At 46.8% G+C, this 27,169-nt stretch overlaps 1 protein-coding gene across 5 annotated transcripts in view; it reads left to right on the forward strand.

The window, feature by feature from the left end:
- The window catches only part of SPIRE1 (spire type actin nucleation factor 1), a 524,996-nt gene that overhangs the window by 362,837 nt on the left and 134,990 nt on the right, over nt 1–27,169 (forward strand). For all 5 annotated transcript variants that reach the window (XM_063923426.1, XM_063923427.1, XM_063923428.1 and 2 more), the window contains one exon: nt 15,626–15,709. In XM_063923426.1, the coding sequence (XP_063779496.1) occupies nt 15,626–15,709 (84 nt within the window). The remainder of the gene's footprint in view (nt 1–15,625; nt 15,710–27,169) is intronic.

Consider the following 27,169-nt stretch of genomic DNA (forward strand, 5'->3'; position numbering starts at 1 on the left):
AGGACGTGACTTCTAAACATTATCACCGTATATGGCGAATATATGTTTCTTGGTGTGAGGCCAGGAATGCTCCTACGGAAGAATTCCATCTGGGCCGTTTCATTCACTTCCCACAAACTGGAGTGAATTTGGGCCTAAAATTAGGCTCTATTAAGGTTCAGATTTCGGCCTTATCCATTTTTTTCAAAAAGAATTGGCTTCTCTCCAAGAAGTACAGACTTTTGGAAGGGAGTGCTGCATATTCAGCCTCCTTTTGAACCTCCGGTGGCGCTTTGGGACCTTAACGTGGTGTTGAGTTTCCTTAAGTCGCATTGTTTTGAACCACTTAAAACGGTGGTGTTAAAACATCTCACTTGGAAAGTGGTCATGTTATTAGCCTTGGCTTCGGCTAGGCGAGTGTCGGAATTGGCAGCTTTGTCTCATAAAAGCCCCTATCTGGTTTTACATATGGATAGAGCGGAATTGCGAACTCGTCCTCAATTCTTGCCTAAGGTGGTGTCATTTTTTCATATGAACCAACCTATTGTGGTGCCTGTGGCTACACGTGACTTGGAGGATTCCGAGTCCCTTGATGTGGTCAGGGCTTTGAAAATTTACATGGCCAGAACGGCTAGAGTCAGAAAAACAGAAGCACTGTTGTCCTGTATGCAGCCAACAAGGTTGGTGCCCTGCTTCAAAGCAGACTATTGCTCGCTGGATCTGTAACACGATTCAGCAGGCACATTCTACGGCAGGATTGCTGTTACCAAAATCGGTCAAGGCCCATTCCACTAGGAAGGTAGGCTCATCTTGGGCGGCTGCCCGAGGGGTCTCGGCACTACAGCTGTGCTGAGCTGCTACTTGGTCGGGTTCAAACACCTTTGCAAAGTTCTATAAGTTTGATACCCTGGCTGAGGAGGACCTCCTGTTTGCTCAATCGGTGCTGCAGAGTCATACGCACTCTCCCGCCCGTTTGGGAGCTTTGGTATAATCCCCATGGTCCTTACGGAGTCCCCAGCATCCTCTAGGACGTAAGAGAAAATAAGATTTTAAACCTACCGGTAAATCTTTTTCTCGTAGTCCGTAGAGGATGCTGGGCGCCCGTCCTAAGTGCGGACTAATTCTGCAAGACTTGTATATAGTTTTGCTTACATAAGGGTTATGTTATAGTTTTCATCGGTTTTGGACTGATGCTATGTTGTTTTCATACTGGTAACTGGTTAGTATATCACAAGTTATACGGTGTGATTGGTGTGGCTGGTACGAATCTTGCCCTTGGATTAACAAAAATCCTTTCCTCGTACTGTCCGTCTCCTCTGGGCACAGTTTCTCTAACTGAGGTCTGGAGGAGGGGCATAGAGGGAGGAGCCAGTGCACACCCAGACCTAAAGTCTTTCTTAAAGTGCCCATGTCTCCTGCGGAGCCGGCTATCCCCATGTTCCTTACGGAGTCCCCAGCATCCTCTACGGACTACGAGAAAAAGATTTACCGGTAGGTTTAAAATCTTATTTTCTGTAATGAGAATATTATTTGCAGTGCACTTTTTAAAATACAGTAGGCTAGCTAAAGTCCCGAACATACCGTATATACTCGAGTATAAGCTGACTTTTTCAGCACTTTTTTTTGTGCTGAAAAAGCCCCCTCGGCTTATACTCGAGTCAGTGCAGGGAGAGCAGTGTGAAGAAGGGACACGGAGCGCACAGCGCGCGCCTCTCCTGTGTCCCTCCTGCATCTCTGGCGGCAGCGTCGGGTCTATTAAAGGAAGTACCCGTTCGTGAGCTCTGATTGGCTCACGAACCTTCAGAAGATAGCGCAGGAGCGACGGAGGGTAAGTAACAGGCACTGGGGGAGCATATTTGGCACTTGGGGGACGACAACATATGTGGCACTGAGGGGACTTAACTGGCACTATGAGGGGGCATATCTGGCACTATGAGGGGGCATATCTGGCACATCTGGCACTGTGGGGCATATCTGGCACTGTGGGGGCTTATCTGGCATATCTGGCACTGTGGGGCATATCTGGCAGCATGAGGGCATATCTGGCACATCTGGCATTTTAGGGCATATCTTGCAGCATGAGGGCATATCTGGCACATCAGGCACTGTGGGGCATATCTGGCAGTATGAGGGCATATCTGGCACTGTGGGGGCATATCTGGCAGTGTGAGGGCATATCTGGCACTGTGGGGCATATCTTGCAGTATGAGTGCATATCTGGCACTGTGGGGCATATCTGGCAGCATGAGGCCATATCTGGCACATCAGGCACTGTGCGGCATATCTGGCAGTATGAGGGCATATCTGGCAGTATGAGGGCATATCTGGCACTGTGGGGCATATCTGGCAGCATGAGGCCATATCTGGCACATCAGGCACTGTGCGGCATATCTGGCAGTATGAGGGCATATCTGGCAGTATGAGGGCATATCTGGCACTGTGGGGCATATCTTGCAGTATGAGTGCATATCTGGCACTGTGGGGCATATCTGGCAGCATGAGGCCATATCTGGCACATCAGGCACTGTGCGGCATATCTGGCAGTATGAGGGCATATCTGGCACTGTGGGGCATATCTGGCAGCATGAGGCCATATCTGGCACATCAGGCACTGTGCGGCATATCTGGCAGTATGAGGGCATATCTGGCACTGTGGGGGCATATCTGGCAGTATGAGGGCATATCTGGCACTGACGGCTGTGTACGGCTAGAGCTGCATTTCCCACCCTAGGCTTATACTCGAGTCAATAAGTTTTCCCAGGTTTTCGTGGTAAATTTAGGTGCCTCGGCTTATATTCGGGTCGACTTATACTCGAGTATATATACGGTAAGTTTCTACTTACCAGGCATTGTATATCCAGTGAGCAACGTTGCAATCATGATTATGCTTGGAGTATAAAGAGCTGGTGTGATATTCAAACAAAGGTCAGAGAGATTACTTTCTTAGACAAAATCTGATCACACTGTATTGTTTCAGGCTTCGTTCCCATTTAGGTAGTTTGGTAAATATGCTTGGCAGTGCCTCCGCCTGCAGGCACTGCGTGGTGCATATAGAGTCCGGCAGACAAAGCACAATCATTGTGGGTGGTTGTTGTCTTTGGTTAAACATTATTTTTTTATTATATTTATTTGCCAAGTGCCTTTACCAACTGAGCTCTTACAGGGGTTAGCCATTAACTCAGCAGACCCAGGGTTCGTGCTGCCGTTGTTAAAATAATTCCACAGATGCCTAGACAGGCTTTTTGTAAGGATGATTTAACCTCTCTGGTCCACTTGCATGTCTCCAGAGGCCCTAGAATAGTTGCTAGGTAACACCCTATTTTGTCTTTCTGGATGCAAGAATTGTGGCTTTTAAGATTAAAATCCGCTTATTTCTTTTTCTAGAACTGATCCTTAGAACTCCAACTTTGGTATGATGGCAGCCAGTATTAACTAGTAGCCTCAAATATTATTCATTGCTGTTTTGTTCTCGTGAGATTATATTTCTATGACAAAAGTAATCGTTGATTAACCAGCTGCACAATGCAGTGTGACAATACACAGATTCCTTGCGAGTTACACCCCCAGCAGAGATGGTGAGAAGTGTATTTTATTAATGTGGTCCATTGCCTAGCACATAATGTGGCTGTTCTAGTGCCTCAGACAGCAGTAACACGCGTGCTGTTTTTTTATTTATTTCTTTTTTCATTTAAAAAAAAAAATTATTTCATGTGGGACAGAATTAACTTTGATTTATACAAGGAATTCTATGTCTTCTCATGAAGAAATATCCTACAGAATAATAGTTTGCTGACATCTAATTGTCTATGAAGTCAGTAAAAGACAGATTTTAGTCCCTTGTAAGCCGGCTTGCGTAAGATTGTCTTGGCGCATTTTCATTTGGCTTGCCACTGAAAAATAACCAGAAGAGAAATCTTTCAGACATTAGCATTTAGCAGACATGCACTGAAAGTGGCCACATTGTTATAAGGGCCTGATCAGCTGTCTTCCCAGAGAAAACACTTTTATGTACAGAGAGAATGCCAGCTTCTGTGCGCCAGAGTAACAGACATTTGGCTTAGACAGTAAAAATCATGCTGAGAATATGCGATGTCCAAGCAGAACAAGCATGTCTCTGTAGCCAGAGTGTGTACAATCTGACGTTGTAGGGGATATCTTTCCATGCACAGAAATAGATATAAAAGAAAGCGCTGCTATTTGTGTATAGTTCACCTATGGAGGGAACCCCCAGCAAATCACTTTATAACAGACGGAGTTCCGAATTACATGGATATAGATTTTATATATATATATATATATATATATATATATATATATACAAAATAGATGAATGGAGCAGATAATGTCTGTAAGCAGGTTAAAACAAAAATGACAAGCAATAGCATTAGATTCCTCCTCTGTGAATCGCTGCACCTCTTTATACACTCTCGGACTCCTGGTGATCAAACATTTATATGGTATAAGAAAATGAGGGCGCCCATACTGCAAATCAGTTTATTAAAACAAAAACCACACAGGTTACAGCCCAGGTATTAAAGATTAACTTGTACCCGAAAGCTCACCACTGAGGGCTGGTTACCACAAGATGAGTACAGACATTACTCCATGGCAAAACCGGAACCAATGCCGCCTGATGCTGCTATGTTATACTATAAGCACTTTGACTTGCTTGTGCCATGTTGGTAAGCTTGATAAAGGTCATGAAATGACCGAAACGTCGCAATACCCTGCAAGAAACCTGTAAGTTTTATGAATTGATTAATTAAATCTGCATCTTTAAGCTTTGGTGAGTGCCTACGTACTATATATATATACACATACATACATACATACATACATACATATAAAAATAATATTCATATAGATTCCGTGAACTGGCACGCTAGTACTCTTGATACAGGTATTTCTCTGACGTCCTAAGTGGATGCTGGGGACTCCGTCAGGACCATGGGGATTAGAGGCTCCGCAGGAGACAGGGCACAAAACTAAAGCTTTAGGATCAGGTGGTGTGTACTGGCTCCTCCCCCTATGACCCTCCTCCAAGCCCCAGTTAGGTTTTTGTGCCCGTCCGAGCAGGGTGCAATCTAGGTGGCTCTCTTAAGGAGCTGCTTAGAAAAAGTTTTTAGGTTTATTATTTTCAGTGAGTCCTGCTGGCAACAGGCTCACTGCATCGAGGGACTTAGGGGAGAGAAGTTCAACTCACCTGCGTGCAGGATGGATTGGCTTCTTAGGCTACTGGACACCATTAGCTCCAGAGGGAGTCGGAACACAGGTCTCACCCTGGGGTTCGTCCCGGAGCCGCGCCGCCGACCCTCCTTGCAGATGCTGAAGATTGAAGGTCCAGAAACCGGCGGCAGAAGGCTCTTCAGTCTTCTTGAAGGTAGCGCACAGCACTGCAGCTGTGCGCCATTGTTTGTCACACACTTCTCACCAACGGTCACGGAGGGTGCAGGGCGCTGCTGGGGGCGCCCTGGGCAGCAATGTAAATACCTTTTATGGCTAAAAAATACATCACATATAGCCCTTGAGGCTATATGGATGTATTTAACCCCTGCCAGATATTACAAACTACGGGAGAAAAGCCCGCCGGAATAGGGGGCGGGGCTTATTCTCCTCAGCACACAGCGCCATTTTCCTGCTCAGCTCCGCTGTGAGGAAGGCTCCCAGGACTCTCCCCTGCACTGCACTACAGAAACAGGGTAAAACAGAGAGGGGGGGCACTTTTTATGGCGATATTTTATATATTTAAGCTGCTATAAGGATACAACACTTATATAAGGTTGTTCCCATATATATTATAGCGCTTGGGTGTGTGCTGGCAAACTCTCCCTCTGTCTCCCCAAAGGGCTAGTGGGGTCCTGTCTTCGATAAGAGCATTCCCTGTGTGTCTGCTGTGTGTCGGTACGTGTGTGTCGACATGTATGAGGACGATGTTGGTGTGGAGGCAGAGCATTTGCCGGTAATGGTGATGTCACCCCCCAGGGAGTCGACACCGGAATGGATGGCTTTGTTTATGGAATTACGTGATAATGTCAGCACATTACAAAAATCAGTTGACGACATGAGACGGCCGGAAAACCAGTTGGTACCTGCCCAGGCGTCTCAGACACCGTCAGGGGCTGTAAAACGCCCTTTACCTCAGTCGGTCGACACAGACCCAGACACGGACACTGAATCTAGTGTCGACGGTGAAGAAACAAACGTATTTTCAAGTAGAGCCACACGTTATATGATCACGGCAATGAAGGAGGCTTTGCATATCTCTGATACTGCAAGTACCACAAAAAGGTGTATTATGTGGGGGGTAAAAAAAAAAAAAACTACCTGTAGTTTTTCCTGAATCAGAGGATTTGAATGATGTATGTGATGAAGCGTGGGTTAACCCAGATAGAAAAGTGCTAATTTCAAAAAAGTTATTGGCATTATACCCTTTCCCGCCAGAGGTTAGGGCGCGCTGGGAAACACCCCCTAGGGTGGATAAGGCGCTCACACGCTTATCAAAACAAGTGGCGTTACCGTCTCCTGATACGGCCGCCCTCAAGGATCCAGCTGATAGGAGGCTGGAAACTACCCTAAAGAGTATATACACACATACTGGTGTTATACTGCGACCAGCCATCGCCTCAGCCTGGATGTGCAGTGCTGGGGTGGTCTGGTCGGATTCCCTGACTGAAAATATTGATACCCTGGATAGGGACAGTATTTTATTGACTATATAGCAATTAAAGGATGCTTTTCTTTATATGCGAGATGCTCAGAGGGATATTTGCACTCTGGCATCGAGAGTAAGTGCGATGTCCATATCTGCCAGAAGAAGTTTATGGACGCGACAGTGGTCAGGTGATGCGGATTCCAAACGACATATGGAAGTATTGCCGTATAAAGGGGAAGAATTATTTGGCGTAGGTCTATCGGATCTGGTGGCCACGGCAACTGCCGGAAAATCCACCTTTTTACCTCAGACCCCCTCCCAACAGAAAAAGACACAGTCTTTTCAGCCGCAGTCCTTTCGGTCCTATAAGAACAAGAGGGCAAAAGGACAGTCATATCTGCCCCGGGGCAGAGGAAGGGGTAAGAGAGGGCAGCAAGCAGCCCCTGCCCAGGAACAGAAGCCCTCCCAGGGTTCTGCAAAGCCCTCAGCATGACGCTGGGGCTGTACAAGCGGACTCAGGAGCGGTGGGGGGTCGACTCAGGAATTTCAGCGCACAGTGGGCTTGCTCACAGGTGGACCCTTGGATCCTGCAGGTAGTATCTCAGGGTTACAGGTTGGAATTCGAGAAGTCTCCCCCTCGCCGGTTCCTAAAGTCTGCTTTGCCAACGTCTCCCTCAGACAGGGCGACGGTATTGGAAGCCATTCACAAGCTGTTTTCTCAGCAGGTGATAGTCAAGGTACCCCTCCTACAACAGGGAAAGGGGTATTACTCCACGCTATTTGTGGTACCGAAGCCGGACGGCTCGGTAAGACCTATTCTAAATCTGAAATCTTTGAACCTGTACATACAAAAATTCAAGTTCAAGATGGAATCACTCAGAGCAGTGATAGCGAATCTGGAAGAAGGGGACTTTATGGTGTCCCTGGACATAAAGGATGCTTACCTGCATGTCCCAATTTGCCCTTCACATCAAGGGTACCTCAGGTTCGTGGTGCAAAACTGTCATTATCAGTTTCAGACGCTGCCGTTTGGATTGTCCACGGCACCTCGGGTCTTTACCAAGGTAATGGCCGAAATGATGATTCTTCTGCGAAGAAGAGGCGTATTAATTATCCCTTACTTGGACGATCTCCTGATAAGGGCAAGGTCCAGAGAACAGCTGGAGGACGGAGTAGCACTAACCCAAGTAGTGCTGCAACAACACGGGTGGATTCTGAATTTTCCAAAATCTCAGTTGACCCCGACAACACGTCTGCTGTTCCTGGGAATGATTCTGGACACGGTTCAGAAAAAGGTGTTTCTTCCGGAGGAGAAAGCCAAGGAGTTATCCGAACTTGTCAGGAACCTCCTAAAACCAGGAAAAGTGTCTGTGCATCAATGCACAAGAGTCCTGGGAAAGATGGTGGCTTCTTACGAAGCAATTCCATTCGGCAGATTCCACGCACGAACTTTTCAGTGGGATCTGCTGGACAAATGGTCCGGATCGCATCTGCAGATGCATCAGCGGATAACCTTATCGCCACGGACAAGGGTGTCTCTTCTGTGGTGGTTGCAGAGTGCTCATCTGTTAGAGGGCCGCAGATTCGGCATACAGGACTGGGTCCTGGTGACCACGGATGCCAGTCTGAGAGGCTGGGGAGCGGTCACACAGGGAAGAAACTTCCAGGGAGTATGGTCAAGCCTGGAGATGTCTCTTCATATAAATATACTGGAGCTAAGAGCAATTTACAATGCTCTAAGCCTGGCAAAACCCCTGCTTCAGGGTCAGTCGGTGTTGATCCAGTCGGACAACATCACGGCAGTCGCCCACGTAAACAGACAGGGCGGCACAAGAAGCAGGAGAGCAATGGCAGAAGCTGCAAGGATCCTTCGCTGGGCGGAAGATCATGTGATAGCACTGTCAGCAGTGTTCATTCCGGGAGTAGACAACTGGGAAGCAGACTTCCTCAGCAGACACGATCTACACCCGTGAGAGTGGGGACTTCATCCAGAAGTCTTCCACATGATTGTGAACCGTTGGGAAAAACCAAAGGTGGATATGATGGCGTCTCGCCTCAACAAAAAACTGGACAGGTATTGCGCCAGGTCAAGAGACCCTCAGGCAATAGCTGTGGACGCTCTGGTAACACCGTGGGTGTACCAGTCAGTGTATGTGTTTCCTCCTCTGCCTCTCATACCCAAAGTACTGAGAATTATACGGCAAAGGGGAGTAAGAACGATACTCGTGGCTCCGGATTGGCCAAGAAGAACTTGGTACCCGGAACTTCAGGAGATGCTCACGGAAAATCCGTGGCCTCTACCTCTAAGACGGGACCTGATTCAGCAGGGACCGTGTCTATTCCAAGACTTACCGCGGCTGCGTTTGACGGCATGGCGGTTGAACGCCGAATTCTAAAGGAAAAAGGCATTCCAGAAGAGGTCATTCCTACACTGGTTAAAGCCAGGAAGGAGGTGACTGCACAACATTATCACCGCATTTGGAGAAAATATGTTGCGTGGTGTGAGGCCAGGAAGGCCCCCACGGAGGAATTTCAACTGGGTCGATTCCTACATTTCCTGCAAACAGGATTGTCTATGGGCCTCAAATTGGGGTCCATTAAGGTTCAAATTTCGGCCCTGTCGATTTTCTTCCAGAAAGAATTGGCTTCAGTTCCTGAAGTCCAGACTTTTGTAAAAGGAGTATTACATATACAGCCCCCGGTTGTGCCCCCAGTGGCTCCGTGGGACCTGAATGTAGTTTTGGATTTTCTCAAATCCCATTGGTTTGAGCCACTCAAATCGGTGGATTTGAAATATCTTACATGGAAAGTAACCATGCTACTGGCCCTGGCTTCAGCCAGGAGAGTATCAGAATTGGCGGCTTTAGCGTATAAGAGCCCATATCTGATTTTCCATTCGGACAGGGCAGAACTGCGGACGCGTCCTCAGTTTCTGCCTAAGGTGGTGTCAGCGTTTCACATGAACCAGCCTATTGTGGTGCCTGCGGCTACTAGCGATTTGGAAGATTCCAAGTTGCTGGACGTTGTCAGGGCATTGAAAATATACATTTCAAGGACGGCTGGAGTCAGAAAATCTGACTCGCTGTTTATACTGTATGCACCCAACAAGCTGGGTGCTCCTGCTTCTAAGCAGACGATTGCTCGTTGGATTTGTAGCACAATTCAACTTGCACATTCTGTGGCAGGCCTGCCACAGCCTAAATCTGTCAAGGCCCATTCCACAAGGAAGGTGGGCTCATCCTGGGCGGCTGCCCGAGGGGTCTCGGCATTACAACTCTGCCGAGCAGCTACGTGGTCGGGGGAGAACACGTTTGTAAAATTCTACAAATTTGATACCCTGGCTAAAGAGGACCTGGAGTTCTCTCATTCGGTGCTGCAGAGTCATCCGCACTCTCCCGCCCGTTTGGGAGCTTTGGTATAATCCCCATGGTCCTGACGGAGTCCCCAGCATCCACTTAGGACGTCAGAGAAAATAAGATTTTACTTACCGATAAATCTATTTCTCGTAGTCCGTAGTGGATGCTGGGCGCCCATCCCAAGTGCGGATTGTCTGCAATACTTGTACATAGTTATTGTTACAAAAAAATCGGGTTGTTATTTGTTGTGAGCCGTCTGTTCAGAGGCTCCTACGTTTGTCATACTGTTAACTGGGTTTAGATCACAAGTTATACGGTGTGATTGGTGTGGCTGGTATGAGTCTTACCCGGGATTCAATATCCTTCCTTATTGTGTACGCTCGTCCGGGCACAGTATCCTAACTGAGGCTTGGAGGAGGGTCATAGGGGGAGGAGCCAGTACACACCACCTGATCCTAAAGCTTTAGTTTTGTGCCCTGTCTCCTGCGGAGCCGCTAATCCCCATGGTCCTGACGGAGTCCCCAGCATCCACTACGGACTACGAGAAATAGATTTATCGGTAAGTAAAATCTTATTATTTGACATATTTCATATATTTTCCCTGTGCTTCCGGGTGCTCCGGTTTCTTCCTCCAAAAATATACTGAAAGGTTAATAGGCTCCCAACAGAAATGAACCCTAACGTATATGTGTGCAGGAATAAAGACTATAAACTACACTGGAGCCGGGACTGATGTGACTGGCCAACTTATTTTCTGTAAGCGCTACAGAATATGTGTGCGGTATATAAAGAACTGTTAATGAATAATGAACTATTGGGCCGATTCAATTCTCTGACAGTTGCATAGCACCAGGAATTAGCTCCCGGTGCTAATCAATACAGCGCCAAGTGACACTCAATTGTCGGGAATTCTCTCACCCCCAGGGGATGCGAGAGGAAATCCGACAAAAGTGCTGCCGCGCGGCCATCGCGAGGCTGATTTTGTCGGGAATCAGCATCATGGCGGGGAGTTAGTCGGAGAATGTCCGTCCTCCTGACAAATCAACCTGTTAAGTCCGGGAGAATGGGCATTCGCCGACTTAACTTGTGCTGAATTGAATAGCGATGGGAGATAATTCCCGGCACTATTCAACTGTCGGAGAATTGAATCGACCCCTATGTACCACAAAGAATTCCTTTTTTGTCACTAGCAGAGTCATGGAATTACATTTTTCACTATCATGTTTATTTAATAATAGATGACCTCTTATCAGTTATGTTTTAGGTGTCATTCTTTTTGTCATGCAAAATGTAAGGCGACTGTTGACTGAATATGGGATATTAACATCATGTTAACAATACTGTATTGATCATTACACATATATAAACAAAGAGGCATAATTATGAATTTATAGACCTTATTCTCATCATCTTGCAAGCTCTTTGTGATTTGATTATTGAATTGAGATTATAATTATGTAACTCTTTAAATAATGACTTATGAAGTAGCAGTAGCAATAAAGAACAAATGTAATCTCAAAGACGAAAAGACAAAGTGGATCTGTTCGGGCGCACCCTGCAGCTGAAAAATATGTTGCTCTAGAGGTATCACTAACCTCTACTATGAACAGAAATGGATGCAGAAAATGGGCAAACATATAACATCAAGCGCTGGGAGATATATGCAAAACTTCCCTTTATGAGTATGATGAGAAGATGTTTTTTCCTCTACTTCTTAAGGGGGAGACTCCAATCCTCCATTCACATCAGGAATCATGACATGTAAAAGAATATGATACAATGGTGTAGTATGTTTTACTGGGTTACACTCTTTACCCCAGTGATTCTGATTAAATGGACAGTGGGTGTTGAGCCTCCACCAAATCATCACAAGACAAAAAACGTACCCAAACTCACAATATCAGGGTATGTTATAAACATATAAAGGTATCTTTGTGTGAAAATACAGTAAAAGACCATCTGAAGGGCATACCCCAACTCACAGTGACTGGGGGTGATTGAAGCCTATAAAGGTCTGGTGGTGAAACCTTTATAGGCTTCAATCACCCCCAGTCACTGTGAGTTGGGGTACGCCCTTCAGATGGTCTTTTACTGTATTTTCACACAAAGATACCTTTATATGTTTATAACATACCCTGATATTGTGAGTTTGGGTAAGTTTTTTGTCTTGTGAAGATTTGGTGGAGGCTCAACACCCACTGTCCATTTAATCAGAATCACTGGGGTGAAGTGTAACCCAGTTAAAACATACTACACCATTGTATCATATTCTTTTACATGTCATGATTCCTGATGTGAATGGAGGATTGGAGTCTCCCCCTTAAGAAGTAGAGGAAAAAACATCTTCTCATCATACTCATAAAGGGAAGTTTTGCATATATCTCCCAGCGCTTGATGTTATATGTTTGCCCATTTTCTGCATCCAACAAATGTAATCTATCATATTATCCAGTGACTTTGATATTACACGTTGACACCCAGGTTTTAGGTCTCTCATTTACAGGGAACCCACATTTGTGCATTATGGTTGCTAGTTATGCCGTGTGTAGTTAGATGCTCTGTGAGGCAACTTGGTATTAATACACTGAACACGTATATTTTTCATTAATGTGTCTCTTGTAATACATGTATGGATGATGGAGAACAGCCATCTGTTTTCATGGCTATGCCCTGTCCACGGGTATAACTAGAACTTTGTTGACCCCATAACAAAATCCTGAAAGGTCCTCCCCTAACCATTATACCATCCTTACTGTTACGGATTCTGAATGCAAGCTGCCATGGCCGATGTATTGGAGGTGTACAGTACTCATTCTGCAAAGTGTATGGGGAAGGGGGGTGTTGAGTGTCAGTACTCACCTGGAACAGTGTGTAATATGTGTGTGGAAGGGGGGGGGGGGGGGGTACAGAGCAGGGACATGCGGTGAGTTAAATGGCTCAGAAGGCACTGGCTAGCACCAGAGCCAGATTTACACAAAATATACAGTATGAGCCAAAGGGTACATCTGTGCATTATACACAGGTGCAGCAGTGTAAACTGGAAATTTGTGGAGTTTTGATCAGAGATGTGTGGAAAATGTAGGCTGCCTCACCTGCCAAAGACTTTTAACTTCAGAGTTTTGGCTATAAAAATGATTAGAATAATGCAAAGAAGAGATTTCAAACATATTCTTTGTATTTTTCATATACTTTATACAGTCAAAACTCTGGCACAAACGTTAGTATGACAGGAAAGGCTCTGCCTCACCCCACCGCACGTCACTGGTACAGAGCACATATTGAGGGGTTCAGTCACACTGGACAAATATAGGGGGGTTACATTACTCAACCTGCACATAATATGGGGGGTGGGGAACCAGAGCACATATTAGGGAGTGAGGGTCAGCGCTCACAGTGCACGGTGTATATTTGGGGGGTGGTGTCACAGTAGTCGGCCTGCACTGTGTGTATGTGTGGGGGGTCAGAGCACATATTGTGGGGTGATGGTCAGTGCTCATCCTGCCAAGTGTATAGTGGGGAGGGTTGTCAGTACTCTGCCTGGAGTTTTGGAGGGGTTATAGTATTCACCCTGCACAGTGTTCCCGGTGGCGGTACAGTGGTGCGGCTGTCAGCATGCTAAGGTAACTGATAGGGGTGGGTGGGCACAGGGAGTGCAGGTGGCACATGCTGCACATCTCCAGCAGGTTGAGCACAGTAGGATTACCCCTGGCTATCGTGCAGCATGGTATTGCCCAAACCCTCACTCTGCGAGCAGGCTTCACATAGCCACACCCTCTGGCCCTCTTCCAATGGGAAGGCCGTATGGAATAATTCCTGGGCTGCGAAGGGAGAGCAGGGGCAGAGGCTGAGAGTAGGCCGAAGCCTCCCTGTCCGTGGCCCTTTCAATGCTTATGTTCCTGGGCGTGTCCCGGGCCGCACTGCCCATTGCTCTGGTGTCACCTGTCCATGCGTGACTGGGTGCAGTGGGGAGCGGTGGTCCCTTCAAGCAGTCCGGACCCCATAGCAACCACATCCCGTGAACCCATGGTAGTTATGCCACTGGCCCTGTCTTTGGCTTTATTCCTGTTAGAGTTACAATTCTGCATTTAACATGCATTATTAATGTGAGTTAAATGCATAGAAAGCTATTTGAAAATATGTCATTCTACCAAGTAAGATCATTGATTTTTTTTTTTGTACTACTTTAATACTGAAAACTATATTCATCTCTAAAAAGCATGGTAAAATGCAGAACTTCAGTTCATTTCCAGATGTGCATAACTATGTGTTGGGGAAACTGTTTTTTTATTTTATTTTTTAAACCAAAATGTATGCCCTGTGTAGCCATAGCTTCCCTTATAAAGATTAAATGCCAAACCTTACGTTATATCAAAGCCTATGCTGTCACTTATTTATTGATTTATTCGTTTATGGGTCGTTGAGTCGACACAACTTAGGTCATTAGGTCGACCACTATTGATCGACAGGCATTAGTTCGGCAGGGTCACTAGGTCGACATGGTTATTAGGTCGACATGTACTAGGTCGACAGGTCGAAAGGTCGACATTCGTTTTTTAACTTTTTTTGGTGTCATTTTCTCCGTACAGTGACCGGGAACCCCAATTAGTGCACCGTGTCCCCTCGCACTTCGGGCAAGGTGCCCGCTGCGTTCAGCACAGGTTACTATTCCCAGTCGTAGTCCACGTGGATCGTAAAGTATGACAAAGTCCATAAATTTAATTTAAAAAAAAACTCATGTCGACCTTTTGACCTGTCGACCTAGTACATTTCAACCTAGTGGCCCTGTCGACCTAATGCATGTCGACCAACAGTGGTCGACCTAATGACTGTCGACCTAAGTGGTGTCGACCTAATGACCGTAACCCATTTATTCTTGTAACTGTACAGACTGCCATCAGTGATAAAGAAGGTTACTAAAGCATCCCTTTAAATATGGATAAATACTTCATCAGACGGCAGTTCAACAAATGCAGGCGATCTCTCATGCATTAGGCAAAGTATCGCTGGATTCCACATTATCCACAGTGAGAACTGCCGTCTTGAGAAATTTGACCAACTTACTTTTTCAGAGCTTGTCCTCATTATCTAACACCATCGACAGCCTACTTGCACCTTCCCTCCTGTTAATCGCATTTTGACACCGTGCGCAAGTGATCTTATGGCTGTGCGTGTGTATTATCATAATAGGCAGTGGGGATGGTTTTCAGCCATTGATGGTCTATGGCTAGTGCCATTGATGTCACAGTACTGATGCTACATCATCGATCACTGTGCCCTGATTTTGACAAAACATTAGTGATGCCAGCCCAATGTCTGAGGTGCACACATGAGCATCACTCAGCCACCAATTGCTAAACCATCAATGGTTTTCAGAGAGTGGTTTTAAACCATCAGCTATCGATGGCCTTCACTAATAGGCAGTAAAGTAAGGGAAGATTTTGATCACTGAATGCATCACCTGTCTGTTCTGGAGACACTCCAACCACAGGATTTGAATCGCCCGATTGTATCTGTATAGTCAAAGCCTGGATGTAATTTGATGGCAACTGTTTGGACATTCCTATATTGTTGAATCCTGTTTATTTCTGGAATGTATTATGTGCCATAATGTTCGTAATAATTTTGTTTTATGCTGCAGAGTCTAAAGAAGATACAAGAAATGGATAGGAACACAACTGACAGATCAGGTACAGATCTTGATGACCTGAAGAATGCAGACTGGGTAAGACTTGTTATGTGGTATATGTGTGTCTGTTCCTGTGGATTTTAAATGTAAATTAAATAGCATGTGACAGAGCAATGATTTCCCACTGCATCAAAGTAATTATTGCTTGCTGCCGGAATATTTGCTCTCCGCACACAACCAATGGAAATATGGAGATTTGGTTTTATTATGCCTAAAGTATGTATGTTTGTTTTTCAATGTGTCTTTCATATTTGCTAAGCCATGGTTGAGTGAGGAGTGTCTGCTTTCCTTGTCAACACTGATTTTCTAGTTTTTTCTATTTAATTGACCTCTCACACAAAAAAGTAAGACAAACTGAACACTTGTAAATGAAGGGGGTACACACCTAGAGATGTGTGCTGAGCGATCTATCACAGACCGCTCAGCATACATCTCTCCCCCCGCTCAGCACGGCGCAATGTGTGCAGAGCGAGTGGAACGACGACGGGGGGGCTGCGTACTTCACACAGCGCTAAAGTGAGCGACCTGCTAGATTGAAGCTCAATCTAGCACCAATGCGCGCTATCGCTGGGGGGCATACACACGAGGGATACCGTGCTTATTTTGTAAGAAATTTTCTCTGACGTCCTAGTGGATGCTGGGAACTCCGTAAGGACCATGGGGAATAGACGGGCTCCGCAGGAGACTGGGCACTCTAAGAAAGAATTAGGACTACTGGTGTGCACTGGCTCCTCCCTCTATGCCCCTCCTCCAGACCTCAGTTAGAATCTGTGCCCGGCTCGAGCTGGTTGCACACTAGGGGCTCTCCTGAGCTTCTAGTAAAGAAAGTATTTATTAGGTTTTTTATTTTCAGTGAGATCTGCTGGCAACAGACTCACTGCTACGAGGGACTTAGGGGAGAGAAGCGAACCTACCTTCTTGCAGCTAGCTTTGGCTTCTAGGCTACTGGACACCATTAGCTCCAGAGGGATCGAACACAGGCCCAGCCTCGGTCGTCCGGTCCCGGAGCCGCGCCGCCGTCCCCCTTGCAGAGCCAGAAGCAAGAAGAACGTCCAGGAAATCGGCGGCTGAAGACTCCGGTCTTCATTAAGGTAGCGCACAGCACTGCAGCTGTGCGCCATTGCTCCCTATGCACACCACATACTCCGGTCACTGATGGGTGCAGGGCGCTGGGGGGGCGGCCCTGGGCTGCAATTAGAGTACCTTAAATTGGCAAAAAAAACATAATATAGTCTAATAAACTATATATGTGTAAAAATCCCCTGCCATAATATTAATAAAAGAGCGGGAGAAGCCCGCCGAAAAAGGGGCGGGGCTATCTCCCTCAGCACACTGGCGCCATTTCCTCTTCACAGCTCCGCTGGAAGACAGCTCCCCAGGCTCTCCCCTGCAGTTTCCAGGCTCAAGGGGTAAAAAAGAGAGGGGGGGCACTAAATTTAGGCGCAAAACTGTATTGTATAGCTGCTATAGGTAAAATCACTTTGTGTAGTGTAAATCCCTGTTTATATAGCGCTGTGGTGTGTGCTGGCATACTCTCTCTCTGTCTCCCCAAAGGACTTTGTGGGGTCCTGTCCTCAGTCAGAGCATTCCCTGTGTGTGTGCGGTGTGTCGGTACGGCTGTGTCGACATGTTTGATGAGGAGGCTTATGTGGAGGCGGAGCAGGTGCCGATAAATGTGATGTCACCCCCTGCGGGGTCGACACCAGAGTGGATGGATATGTGGAAGGTATTAACCGACAGTGTCAACTCCTTACATAAAAGGTTCGATGACATAACAGCTGTGGGACAGCCGGCTTCTCAGCCAGTGCCTGCCCAGGCGTCTCAAAAGCCACCAGGGGCTTAAAAACGCCCGCTACCTCAGATGGCAGACACAGATGTCGACACGGAGTCTGTCTCCAGTGTCGACGACGATGAGACTAATGTACATTCCACTAGGGCCATCCGTTGCATGATTACGGCAATGAAAAATGTGTTGCACATTTCTGACGTTAACCCAGGTACCACTAAAAAGGGTATTATGTTTGGGGGAAAAAAGCAACCAGTGGTTTTTCCCCCATCAGATGAGTTAAATGAAGTGTGTGAAGAAGCGTGGGCTTCCCCTGATAAAAAACTAGTGATTTCTAAAAAGTTACTAATGGCGTACCCTTTCCCGCCAGAGGACAGGGTACGTTGGGAGACATCCCCGAGGGTGGATAAAGCGCTCACACGCTTGTCAAAAAAGGTGGCACTACCGTCTCAGGATACGGCCGCCTTAAAGGAGCCTGCGGATAGAAAGCAGGAGGCTATCCTGAAGTCTGTATATACACACTCAGGTACTATACTAAGACCTGCTATTGCTTCAGCATGGATGTGCAGTGCTGCAGCAGCGTGGTCTGATTCCCTGTCTGATAACATTGATTCCCTTGACAGGGACACTATATTGCTAACCATAGAGCATATTAAAGACGTAGTCTTATATATGAGAGATGCACAGAGGGATATTTGCCGGCTGGCATCTAGAATAAATGCAATGTTCATTTCTGCCAGGAGAGTGTTATGGACTCGGCAGTGGACAGGTGATGCGGATTCTAAAAGGCACATGGAGGTTTTGCCTTACAAGGGTGAGGAATTGTTTGAAGATGGTCTCTCGGACCTCGTTTCCACAGCGACAGCTGGGAAGTCGACATTTTTACCTCAGGTTCCCTCACAGCCTAAGAAAGCACCGTATTATCAGGTACAGTCCTTTCGGCCTCAGAAAGGCAAGCGGGTTAGAGGCGCGTCCTTTCTGCCCAGAGGCAGGGGTAGAGGGAAAAAGCTGCACCATACAGCCAGTTCCCAAGAACAAAAATCCTCCCCTGCTTCCACTAAATCCACTGCATGACGCTGGGGCTCCACTGGTGGAGCCAGGTGCGGTGGGGGCCCGTCTCCGGAACTTCAGCGACCGGTGGGTTCGCTCACAGGTGGATCCCTGGGTTCTACAAGTGGTATCTCAGGGATACAAGCTGGAATTCGAGACGTCTCCCCCTCGCCGTTACCTCAAATCAGCCTTGCCAGCTACTCCCCCGGACAGGGAGGTAGTGCTGGCGGCAATTCACAAGCTGTACCTCCAGCAGGTGATAATAAAAGTTCCCCTCCTTCAACAGGGACGGGGTTACTATTCCACAATGTTTGTGGTACCGAAACCAGACGGTTCGGTGAGACCCATTCTAAATTTGAAATCCTTGAACACTTATATAAGGAGGTTCAAGTGCAAAATGGAATCGCTCAGGGCGGTTATTGCAAGCCTGGAAGAGGGGGATTACATGGTATCACTGGACATCAAGGATGCTTACCTGCATGTCCCCATTTATCCACCTCACCAGGTGTACCTCCGTTTTGTGGTACAAGACTGCCATTACCAATTCCAGACGTTGCCGTTTGGTCTGTCCACGGCACCGAGGGTATTTACCAAGGTAATGGCCGAAATGATGATACTCCTTCGAAAGAAGGGAGTTATAATTATCCCATACTTGGACTATCTCCTTATAAAGGCGAGGTCCAGGGAGCAGTTGTTGGTCGGAGTAGCACTATCTCAGGAAGTGCTACAACAGCACGGCTGGATTCTGAATATTCCAAAGTCGCAGCTGGTTCCTACGACGCGTCTGCTGTTCCTGGGTATGATTCTGGTCACAGAACAGAAGAAGGTGTTTCTCCCGGAGGAGAAGGCCAAGGAGTTGTCATCTCTGGTCAGAGACCTCCTGAAACCAAAACAGATGTCGGTGCATCACTGCACGCGAGTCCTGGGAAAGATGGTAGCTTCTTACGAGGCAATTCCATTCGGCAGGTTCCATGCAAGGATCTTTCAGTGGGATCTGTTAGACAAGTGGTCCAGATCGCATCTTCAGATGCATCGGCTGATCACCCTGTCCCCGAGGGCCAGGGTGTCTCTGCTGTGGTGGCTGCAGAGTGCTCATCTTCTAGAGGGCCGCAGATTCGGCATACAGGACTGGGTCCTGGTGACCACGGATGCAAGCCTCCGAGGTTGGGGGGCAGTCACTCAGGGAAGAAACTTCCAGGGACAATGGTCGAGTCAGGAGGCTTCCCTGCACATAAATATTCTGGAACTAAGGGCCATTTACAATGCCCTAAGTCAGGCAAGACCCCTGCTTCAAAACCAGCCGGTGCTGATTCAGTCAGACAACATCACGGCGGTCGCCCATGTAAACCGACAGGGCGGCACAAGAAGCAGGATGGCGATGGCAGAAGCCACAAGGATTCTCCGATGGGCGGAAAATCACGTGATAGCACTGTCAGCAGTGTTCATTCCGGGAGTGGACAACTGGGAAGCAGACTTCCTCAGCAGGCACGACCTCCACCCGGGAGAGTGGGGACTTCATCCAGAAGTCTTCCAATTGATTGTAAACCGTTGGGAAAGGCCACAGGTGGACATGATGGCGTCCCGCCTAAACAAAAAGCTAAAAAGATATTGCGCCAGGTCAAGGGACCCTCAGGCAATAGCTGTGGACGCTCTAGTGACACCGTGGGTGTACCAGTCGGTTTATGTGTTCCCTCCTCTTCCTCTCATACCAAAGGTGCTGAGGATAATAAGAAAGAGAGGAGTAAGAACTATACTCATCGTTCCGGATTGGCCAAGAAGGACTTGGTACCCGGAACTACAAGAAATGATCTCAGAGGACCCTTGGCCTCTGCCTCTCAGACAGGACCTGCTACAGCAGGGGCCCTGTCTGTTCCAAGACTTACCGCGGCTGCGTTTGACGGCATGGCGGTTGAACGCCGGATCCTGATGGAAAAGGGCATTCCGGTTGAAGTCATTCCTACGCTGATAAAAGCTAGGAAAGATGTGACAGCAAAGCATTATCACCGCATATGGCGAAAATATGTTGCTTGGTGTGAGGCTATGAAGGCCCCCACAGAAGAATTTCAGCTGGGTCGATTTCTGCACTTCCTACAGTCAGGAGTGACTATGGGCCTAAAATTGGGTTCCATTAAAGTCCAGATTTCGGCCCTGTCTATTTTCTTTCAAAAAGAACTGGCTTCACTGCCTGAAGTTCAGACGTTTGTTAAGGGAGTGCTGCATATTCAGTCCCCTTTTGTGCCCCCAGTGGCACCTTGGGATCTCAACGTTGTGTTGGATTTCCTAAAATCACATTGGTTTGAGCCACTTCAGACCGTGGAATTAAAATAACTCACGTGGAAAGTGGTCATGCTTTTGGCCTTGGCTTCGGCTAGGCGGGTGTCAGAATTTGCGGCTTTGTCCTGTAAAAGCCCCTATCTGATCTTCCATATGGACAGAGCAGAATTGAGGACGCGTCCCCAATTCCTCCCTAAGGTGGTATCAGCGTTTCATTTGAACCAACCTATTGTGGTGCCTGCGGCTACTCGGGACTTGGAGGCCTCCAATTTGCTGGACGTAGTCCGGGCCCTGAAAATCTATGTTTCCAGGACGGCTAGAGTCAGAAAGACTGACTCGCTGTTTATCCTGCATGCACCCAACAAGCTGGGTGCTCCTCCTGCTTCTAAGCAGACTATTGCTCGCTGGATCTGCTCCACGATTCAACTTGCACATTCTGCGGCTGGACTGCCGCATCCTAAATCAGTAAAAGCCCATTCCACGAGGAAGGTGGGCTCATCTTGGGCGGCTGCCCGAGGGGTCTCGGCTTTACAACTTTGCCGAGCTGCTACCTGGTCGGGATCAAACACGTTTGCAAAATTCTACAAGTTTGATATCCTGGCTGGGGAGGACCTTGAGTTTGCTCATTCGGTGCTGCAGAGTCATCCGCACTCTCCCGCCCGTTTGGGAGCTTTGGTATAATCCCCATGGTCCTTACGGAGTTCCCAGCATCCACTAGGACGTCAGAGAAAATAAGAATTTACTCACCGGTAATTCTATTTCTCATAGTCCGTAGTGGATGCTGGGCGCCCATCCCAAGTGCGGATTGTCTGCAATACTTGTATATAGTTATTGCCTAACTAAAGGGTTATTGTTATGAGCCATCTGTTAGTGAGGCTCAGTTGTTATTCATACTGTTCACTGGGTATAGTATCACGAGTTGTACGGTGTGATTGGTGTGGCTGGTATGAGTCTTACCCGGGATTCCAAATCCTTTCCTTGTTGTGTCAGCTCTTCCGGGCACAGTTTCCCTAACTGAGGTCTGGAGGAGGGGCATAGAGGAATGAGCCAGTGCACACCAGTAGTCCTAATTCTTTCTTAGAGTGCCCAGTCTCCTGCGGAGCCCGTCTATTCCCCATGGTCCTTACGGAGTTCCCAGCATCCACTACGGACTACGAGAAATAGAATTACCGGTGAGTAAATTCTTATTTTTCTCTCCGTGTGTACCTCCTTTAGAGACATGAGATAACAGACTTAGGAGAATATTCAGTTGCCTGCAGTATTTACCCTGTGGGGAAAGATCAGTGTTTAATGGCTGGAGCTATTCAGTAATTCTGCATTTTTCCAGCGTGGTAAGGCCAGTACTGATGGGAGAGATGTGTGCTGAGCGAACTTAACACAGACCGCTCAGCACACATCTCTCCCCCCGCTCAGCACAGCGCAATGTGTGCTGAGCGAGGGGGGGGAGGGGGGCCACTCACTTCACACAGCCCTGAAGTGAGCGACCTGCTAGACTGAACCTGCATGCAGGCTCAATATTCATAGCTGGGGGGCATACACACGACAGATCTGTGCTTAAAATCTAAGCAGTCTAGTCAGGTTGCTTAGATATTAAACACGGATCTCTCCATGTGTACCCTCCTGTAAACCTGCAGGTAACACACACTAGCCCATAGATTCCGCATAAAATTCTGGAGTCTTTGGGTCTCCTTGTTCTTTAAACCCCAGCAGGTACATTTATTGCAGATTTTTCATTACAGCTCCTGAGGCTGTGAGTAAAAATCCTTGTTACGTGTAGGGATGCAGGACCTAATTGAATAGGTCCCATAGAGGTAATAAGTAGGGATAGATATATATATATATATATATATATATATATATATACATACATACATACACACAAAGTGCCCAAGGTTTAATTTTCTGGTTATTAAGTTATCAGTGAGTTGGATGTAACGGTCATGTCTTCTGGGATCCAGTATTACCACTCTGTGAACTTTTCATCAACATCCATCCAGTGACAGGCTTCCTGGGTTAAAGTTTGGGCCAGTGTACACACCTGGTATGTCTTCTGGGATCCAATGTTACCACTTTGTGAAGTTGTCTTCCAAATCCATTCAGTGAAGGCCCAGAACAGGCTCCCTGGGTCAATGTTCTGCCCTGCGCATCCCACCATGAGGTCTGACTGACCCCAATCCCCAAGTATGCCTTCTGGAATCCAATGTTTCCATTATGTGAAGTTTTCTTCTAAATCCATTCAAGGGAAGGCCAAGAATAGGCTCCCTGGGTCAAATTTCTGTCTGGCGCATGATGCTGTAAAGGTCCGACTAGGACCCTAACTCCCATCCCACCTCCCTAAAACCTGGACAAGGTCCTACTGGACCACCTCATGTTGGTTTCATCCTAAATGGTGCAGGGGTGTCAAAATGGATAACCGGACTGACAAACAAACACATGAATTCAGTAGGATTTCCCGACCGATGCCGGAATCCTGACAGTCAAAATCCCGACATCAAGTGCAGCATGTACCCTCACCTGCCAACTAACTTTTGGCTTTTAAAGGTGAGACAGTCACCAACACTGCTTCTAAATAACCACCAAGGAAGCAGCTGACACAGGTTTAAAGTAAATGACCTTAGATGGGGTGCATGAGAAAGTTACGATCACAGAAAGGTTAAATAAATATTAACCAAACATATACAGAAATGCAGAGAGCTGCAGAAAACCACCGCACTCGTCATTCCCAGGAATGAGATGTACACCTGCACTCACCACTCCCAGGCAGGAGTGCAGTGGCCTGTGACCACATTGCTTAAATAATATATACAGAGAGCTCAGCACTCGCCATAATTAGCTCACTCACCTTAATATATCAGTATATAAATAAACAAGGAGCTGTGTTAGTGACTGTCTCAACTTTGAAAGCAAAAAGTTAGTTGTCAGGTAAGCTTTAGACCTGGAAGCATACTTTCAGTTTGACTCTGATGTGATAGCAGTGGCCAGGTTTTCAAAAATCTAGGTGATAGGACTTGCAGTGAGATGGGGTCCCTTGATATTGGGCTGCAAGCTTAAATGCATTGTAATATATTTATGTATGTCTCTCTCTCTCTCTCTCTCTCTCTCTCTCTGTGTGTGTATATATATATATATATATATATATATATAGAGAGAGAGAGAGAGTGAGTGTGTGTCCAACAATGTGGAGGTGCACTCATCCAATCAAAGGGTCTTCAGCAGCTTCAATTTCGTAGTAACTTTATTTCATTCGAAGTCAGGCTTATTATTGTCGACATTGCGATCCAAAATCTAGGATCTTTATCAAGACAAGCTTCCCGCTGATCGCAATACATACATACATACATATATATATATATAAATATATATATCTAAGTATGTATATTTGTTCTTCATAGGCTAATTGTCCCACTGGGAGCTTTCTAATTAGCCCCGATAAGCCTCCGGCAGGCGAAGCAGAATCACTGGAAACAGCCCCGTTTTCGTACGAAAACTGAGCTGTTTCACACGAAAACACACAGGTTTCACTGAACCTGTGTGTTTTCGGGAGAAAGGGATTTTTTTGGGGGGGTTTTTTTTTTACAGGCGATCCATCTGAATAGCCTGTAAAAAAAAATAATTGTTGAAACATCAGGAAAATGTCAGACCCGATGTTTTACCGGGGATAATTGGATACCCCCCTTAAACTACTGACGGGGTTTCAAGTGGAAAAAATCCATTCCTTGCATTATGTGTGTATATATATATATATATATATATATATATATATATATATATATATAATATGTTATCACAGAACACAGTCCTGGGAACCGCACTGACACTCTCAGACAGAATTGCAGTTATAACTTAATTTCATAAGAAAACATATCCATCCCTCAACAGCAACGTTGGGGTATGAACAGAACCAGCACACTGCTCTTTACTCAAGAACGTATTTTACTCCATAGTGCCAACAAAGTATATTATAGTTTAGCATATACTCATCGTAGTGCAGCAGAGACATAGCATTGGTGGCATCCCAAACAACCGTTTTCAGTATCAAACCTTCTTCAGGGGAATAGCCAGCTAAAGTGCCATAGTGCCTACAAGTACAAAGTGTCTAAACACTAAGGGGTATATTCAATTGAAGTCAGATCCATTCCGACATTCATTTGTCAGAATGGATCCGACCTGGCCATTTCAATGGACATCTCAATTCGACTTTTACAAAAGTCGAATTGAGATGCGGGGGACGGGGGAGAGCCGCTGGCAGACGGGGGAGAGCAGCGCTACAGCAGCAGCTATATAGCCGCTGCTGTAGAGCGCGGCTCTCCTCCGTCTCACAGCCGCCGCTCCTCCCCCCCTGTCACAGCCACCGCCGCTCCCTGTCTCCCGCTCTCTTACAGCCGCCGCTCACGGCAGCGTCCACCCGGCTCCAGCAAGCGAGGTCTCTCTTGCTGGAGCCGGGTGGACGCTGCTGTGAGCGGCGGCTGTCCTCCAGCGCTGCTCTATCCGTCCCCGCCTCGGCTCTCCCCGTCTCCGGCGCTGCTGTCTCCATCTCATTCGACTTTTTTTTTTTTTAGAGTTTAACTGAGATGGTCGTAAAGGGGGCCAAAACCTGTCGGTTTTGGCCCTGTTTTCGACACAAGCTTGTGGATCGGCAGCTATTGATAGGTTGAATCACAATTCGACCTTAAAAAGTCGAAAACTGCCGTCTTTTCGACAGACGGCAGCTTTCGACTTCAATTGAATATACCCCTATGTATAGATACTAATAGCTAGTGTTGGTTTACAAACGTGTAAGTTTACAGGTCTACGCAGAATGGTTTATATCAATCATTTGTGTTGATGAAATCATTAGCATCATTCTCTCTGTTTGCGCTATAACTATTATGCTGTTCCTTTAGTGATCCACAAGGGGTGTGGTGCATTACATTTCACCCTCAGGCATAGGCACAAGTGAACTTAAGATGCAGAGAAAGTTCCCTGACTGACTGAGCCACATCTAATTCAACCCTTAGGGCAAGGGCTCATTATCCTGGGAGTCAGTGACTCAAATGAAGAAATTTGTTTTTCGCTTTGCTTTATATTTTTCTCAACTTGTTATTTAAATATTATTCTGTTCCTTACACAATCTATGACTTTGCTTATGCTGGAAACACGCACACCTATTTCATCACATGGCGAATACTACATGTTATCTTCATGACAGGCCGGATCTCTGTAGTCAGGCCTGGACTCCATGCTGTGTCAGAGTTGTCCGGCTCCCCATTCCCTACTGTTCTTGCTCACAATACTCTAACTAGACCAAACGTTATTAAAACAAACCAGATCATATGTGTTGCTAACTTATTTGTTAAACCCATGGAATCTATGGTTATTTATGTATATAATACTATTGTTGTTTACATAAGTATTACCATATAAGCCTACTTGTTATTGGCTTGTAGCATTTCTATCAAAAGTTTAATAAATGAATCTGTTGCAGACGAGTGTAAGATGACATGTGGCCTTTCTTGCCCCCTTCTTACAATGTCAACACCTTACCCACAGAGCTCATCCTATGGCAAGGCCCATCTCTGGGGAAATAATTCTCAGATGCTAGGTGCAGCCATACCTCTACATTTTGCAAATACTGGGGATGTTCCTTCAGCACAGTGTGTATAGAACACTCTTAGCTGCTGTTCATCCCAGTTTCTCTAATGTCCTAGTGGATGCTGAGGACTCCGTAAGGACCATGGGGAATAGCGGGCTCCGCAGGAGACTGGTCACTCTAAAGAAAGATTTAGTACTATCTGGTGTGCACTGGCTCCTCCCTCTATGCCCCTCCTCCAGACCTCAGTTAGAATCTGTGCCCGGCCAGAGCTGGGTGCTCCTAGTGGGCTCTCCTGAGCTTGCTAGAAAAGAAAGTATTTTGTTAGGTTTTTTATTTTCAGAGAGCTTCTGCTGGCAACAGACTCTCTGCTACGAGGGACTGAGGGGAGAGAAGCAAACCTACTAACTGCGGCTAGGTTGCGCTTCTTAGGCTACTGGACACCATTAGCTCCAGAGGGATCGAACACAGGTACCTAACCTTGATCGTCCGTTCCCGGAGCCGCGCCGCCGTCCCCCTTGCAGAGCCAGAAGAACAGAAGCAGCAGAAGCATGAAGACATCGAAATCGGCGGCTGAAGACTCCTGTCTTCACTTAAGGTAGCGCACAGCACTGCAGCTGTGCGCCATTGCTCCCACAGCACACCACACACTCCGGTCACTGTAGGGTGCAGGGCGCAGGGGGGGGGGGCGCCCTGGGCATCAATTAAGATACCTTTTGGCAAAATTATACATATATACAGTCAGGCACTGTATATATGTACGAGCCCCCGCCATTATTTTTACACAGAAACGGGACAGAAGCCCGCCGCTGAGGGG

The sequence above is a fragment of the Pseudophryne corroboree genome, chromosome 5 (assembly GCF_028390025.1).
Source record: "Pseudophryne corroboree isolate aPseCor3 chromosome 5, aPseCor3.hap2, whole genome shotgun sequence".
In the NCBI taxonomy this organism is placed as follows: domain Eukaryota; kingdom Metazoa; phylum Chordata; class Amphibia; order Anura; family Myobatrachidae; genus Pseudophryne; species Pseudophryne corroboree.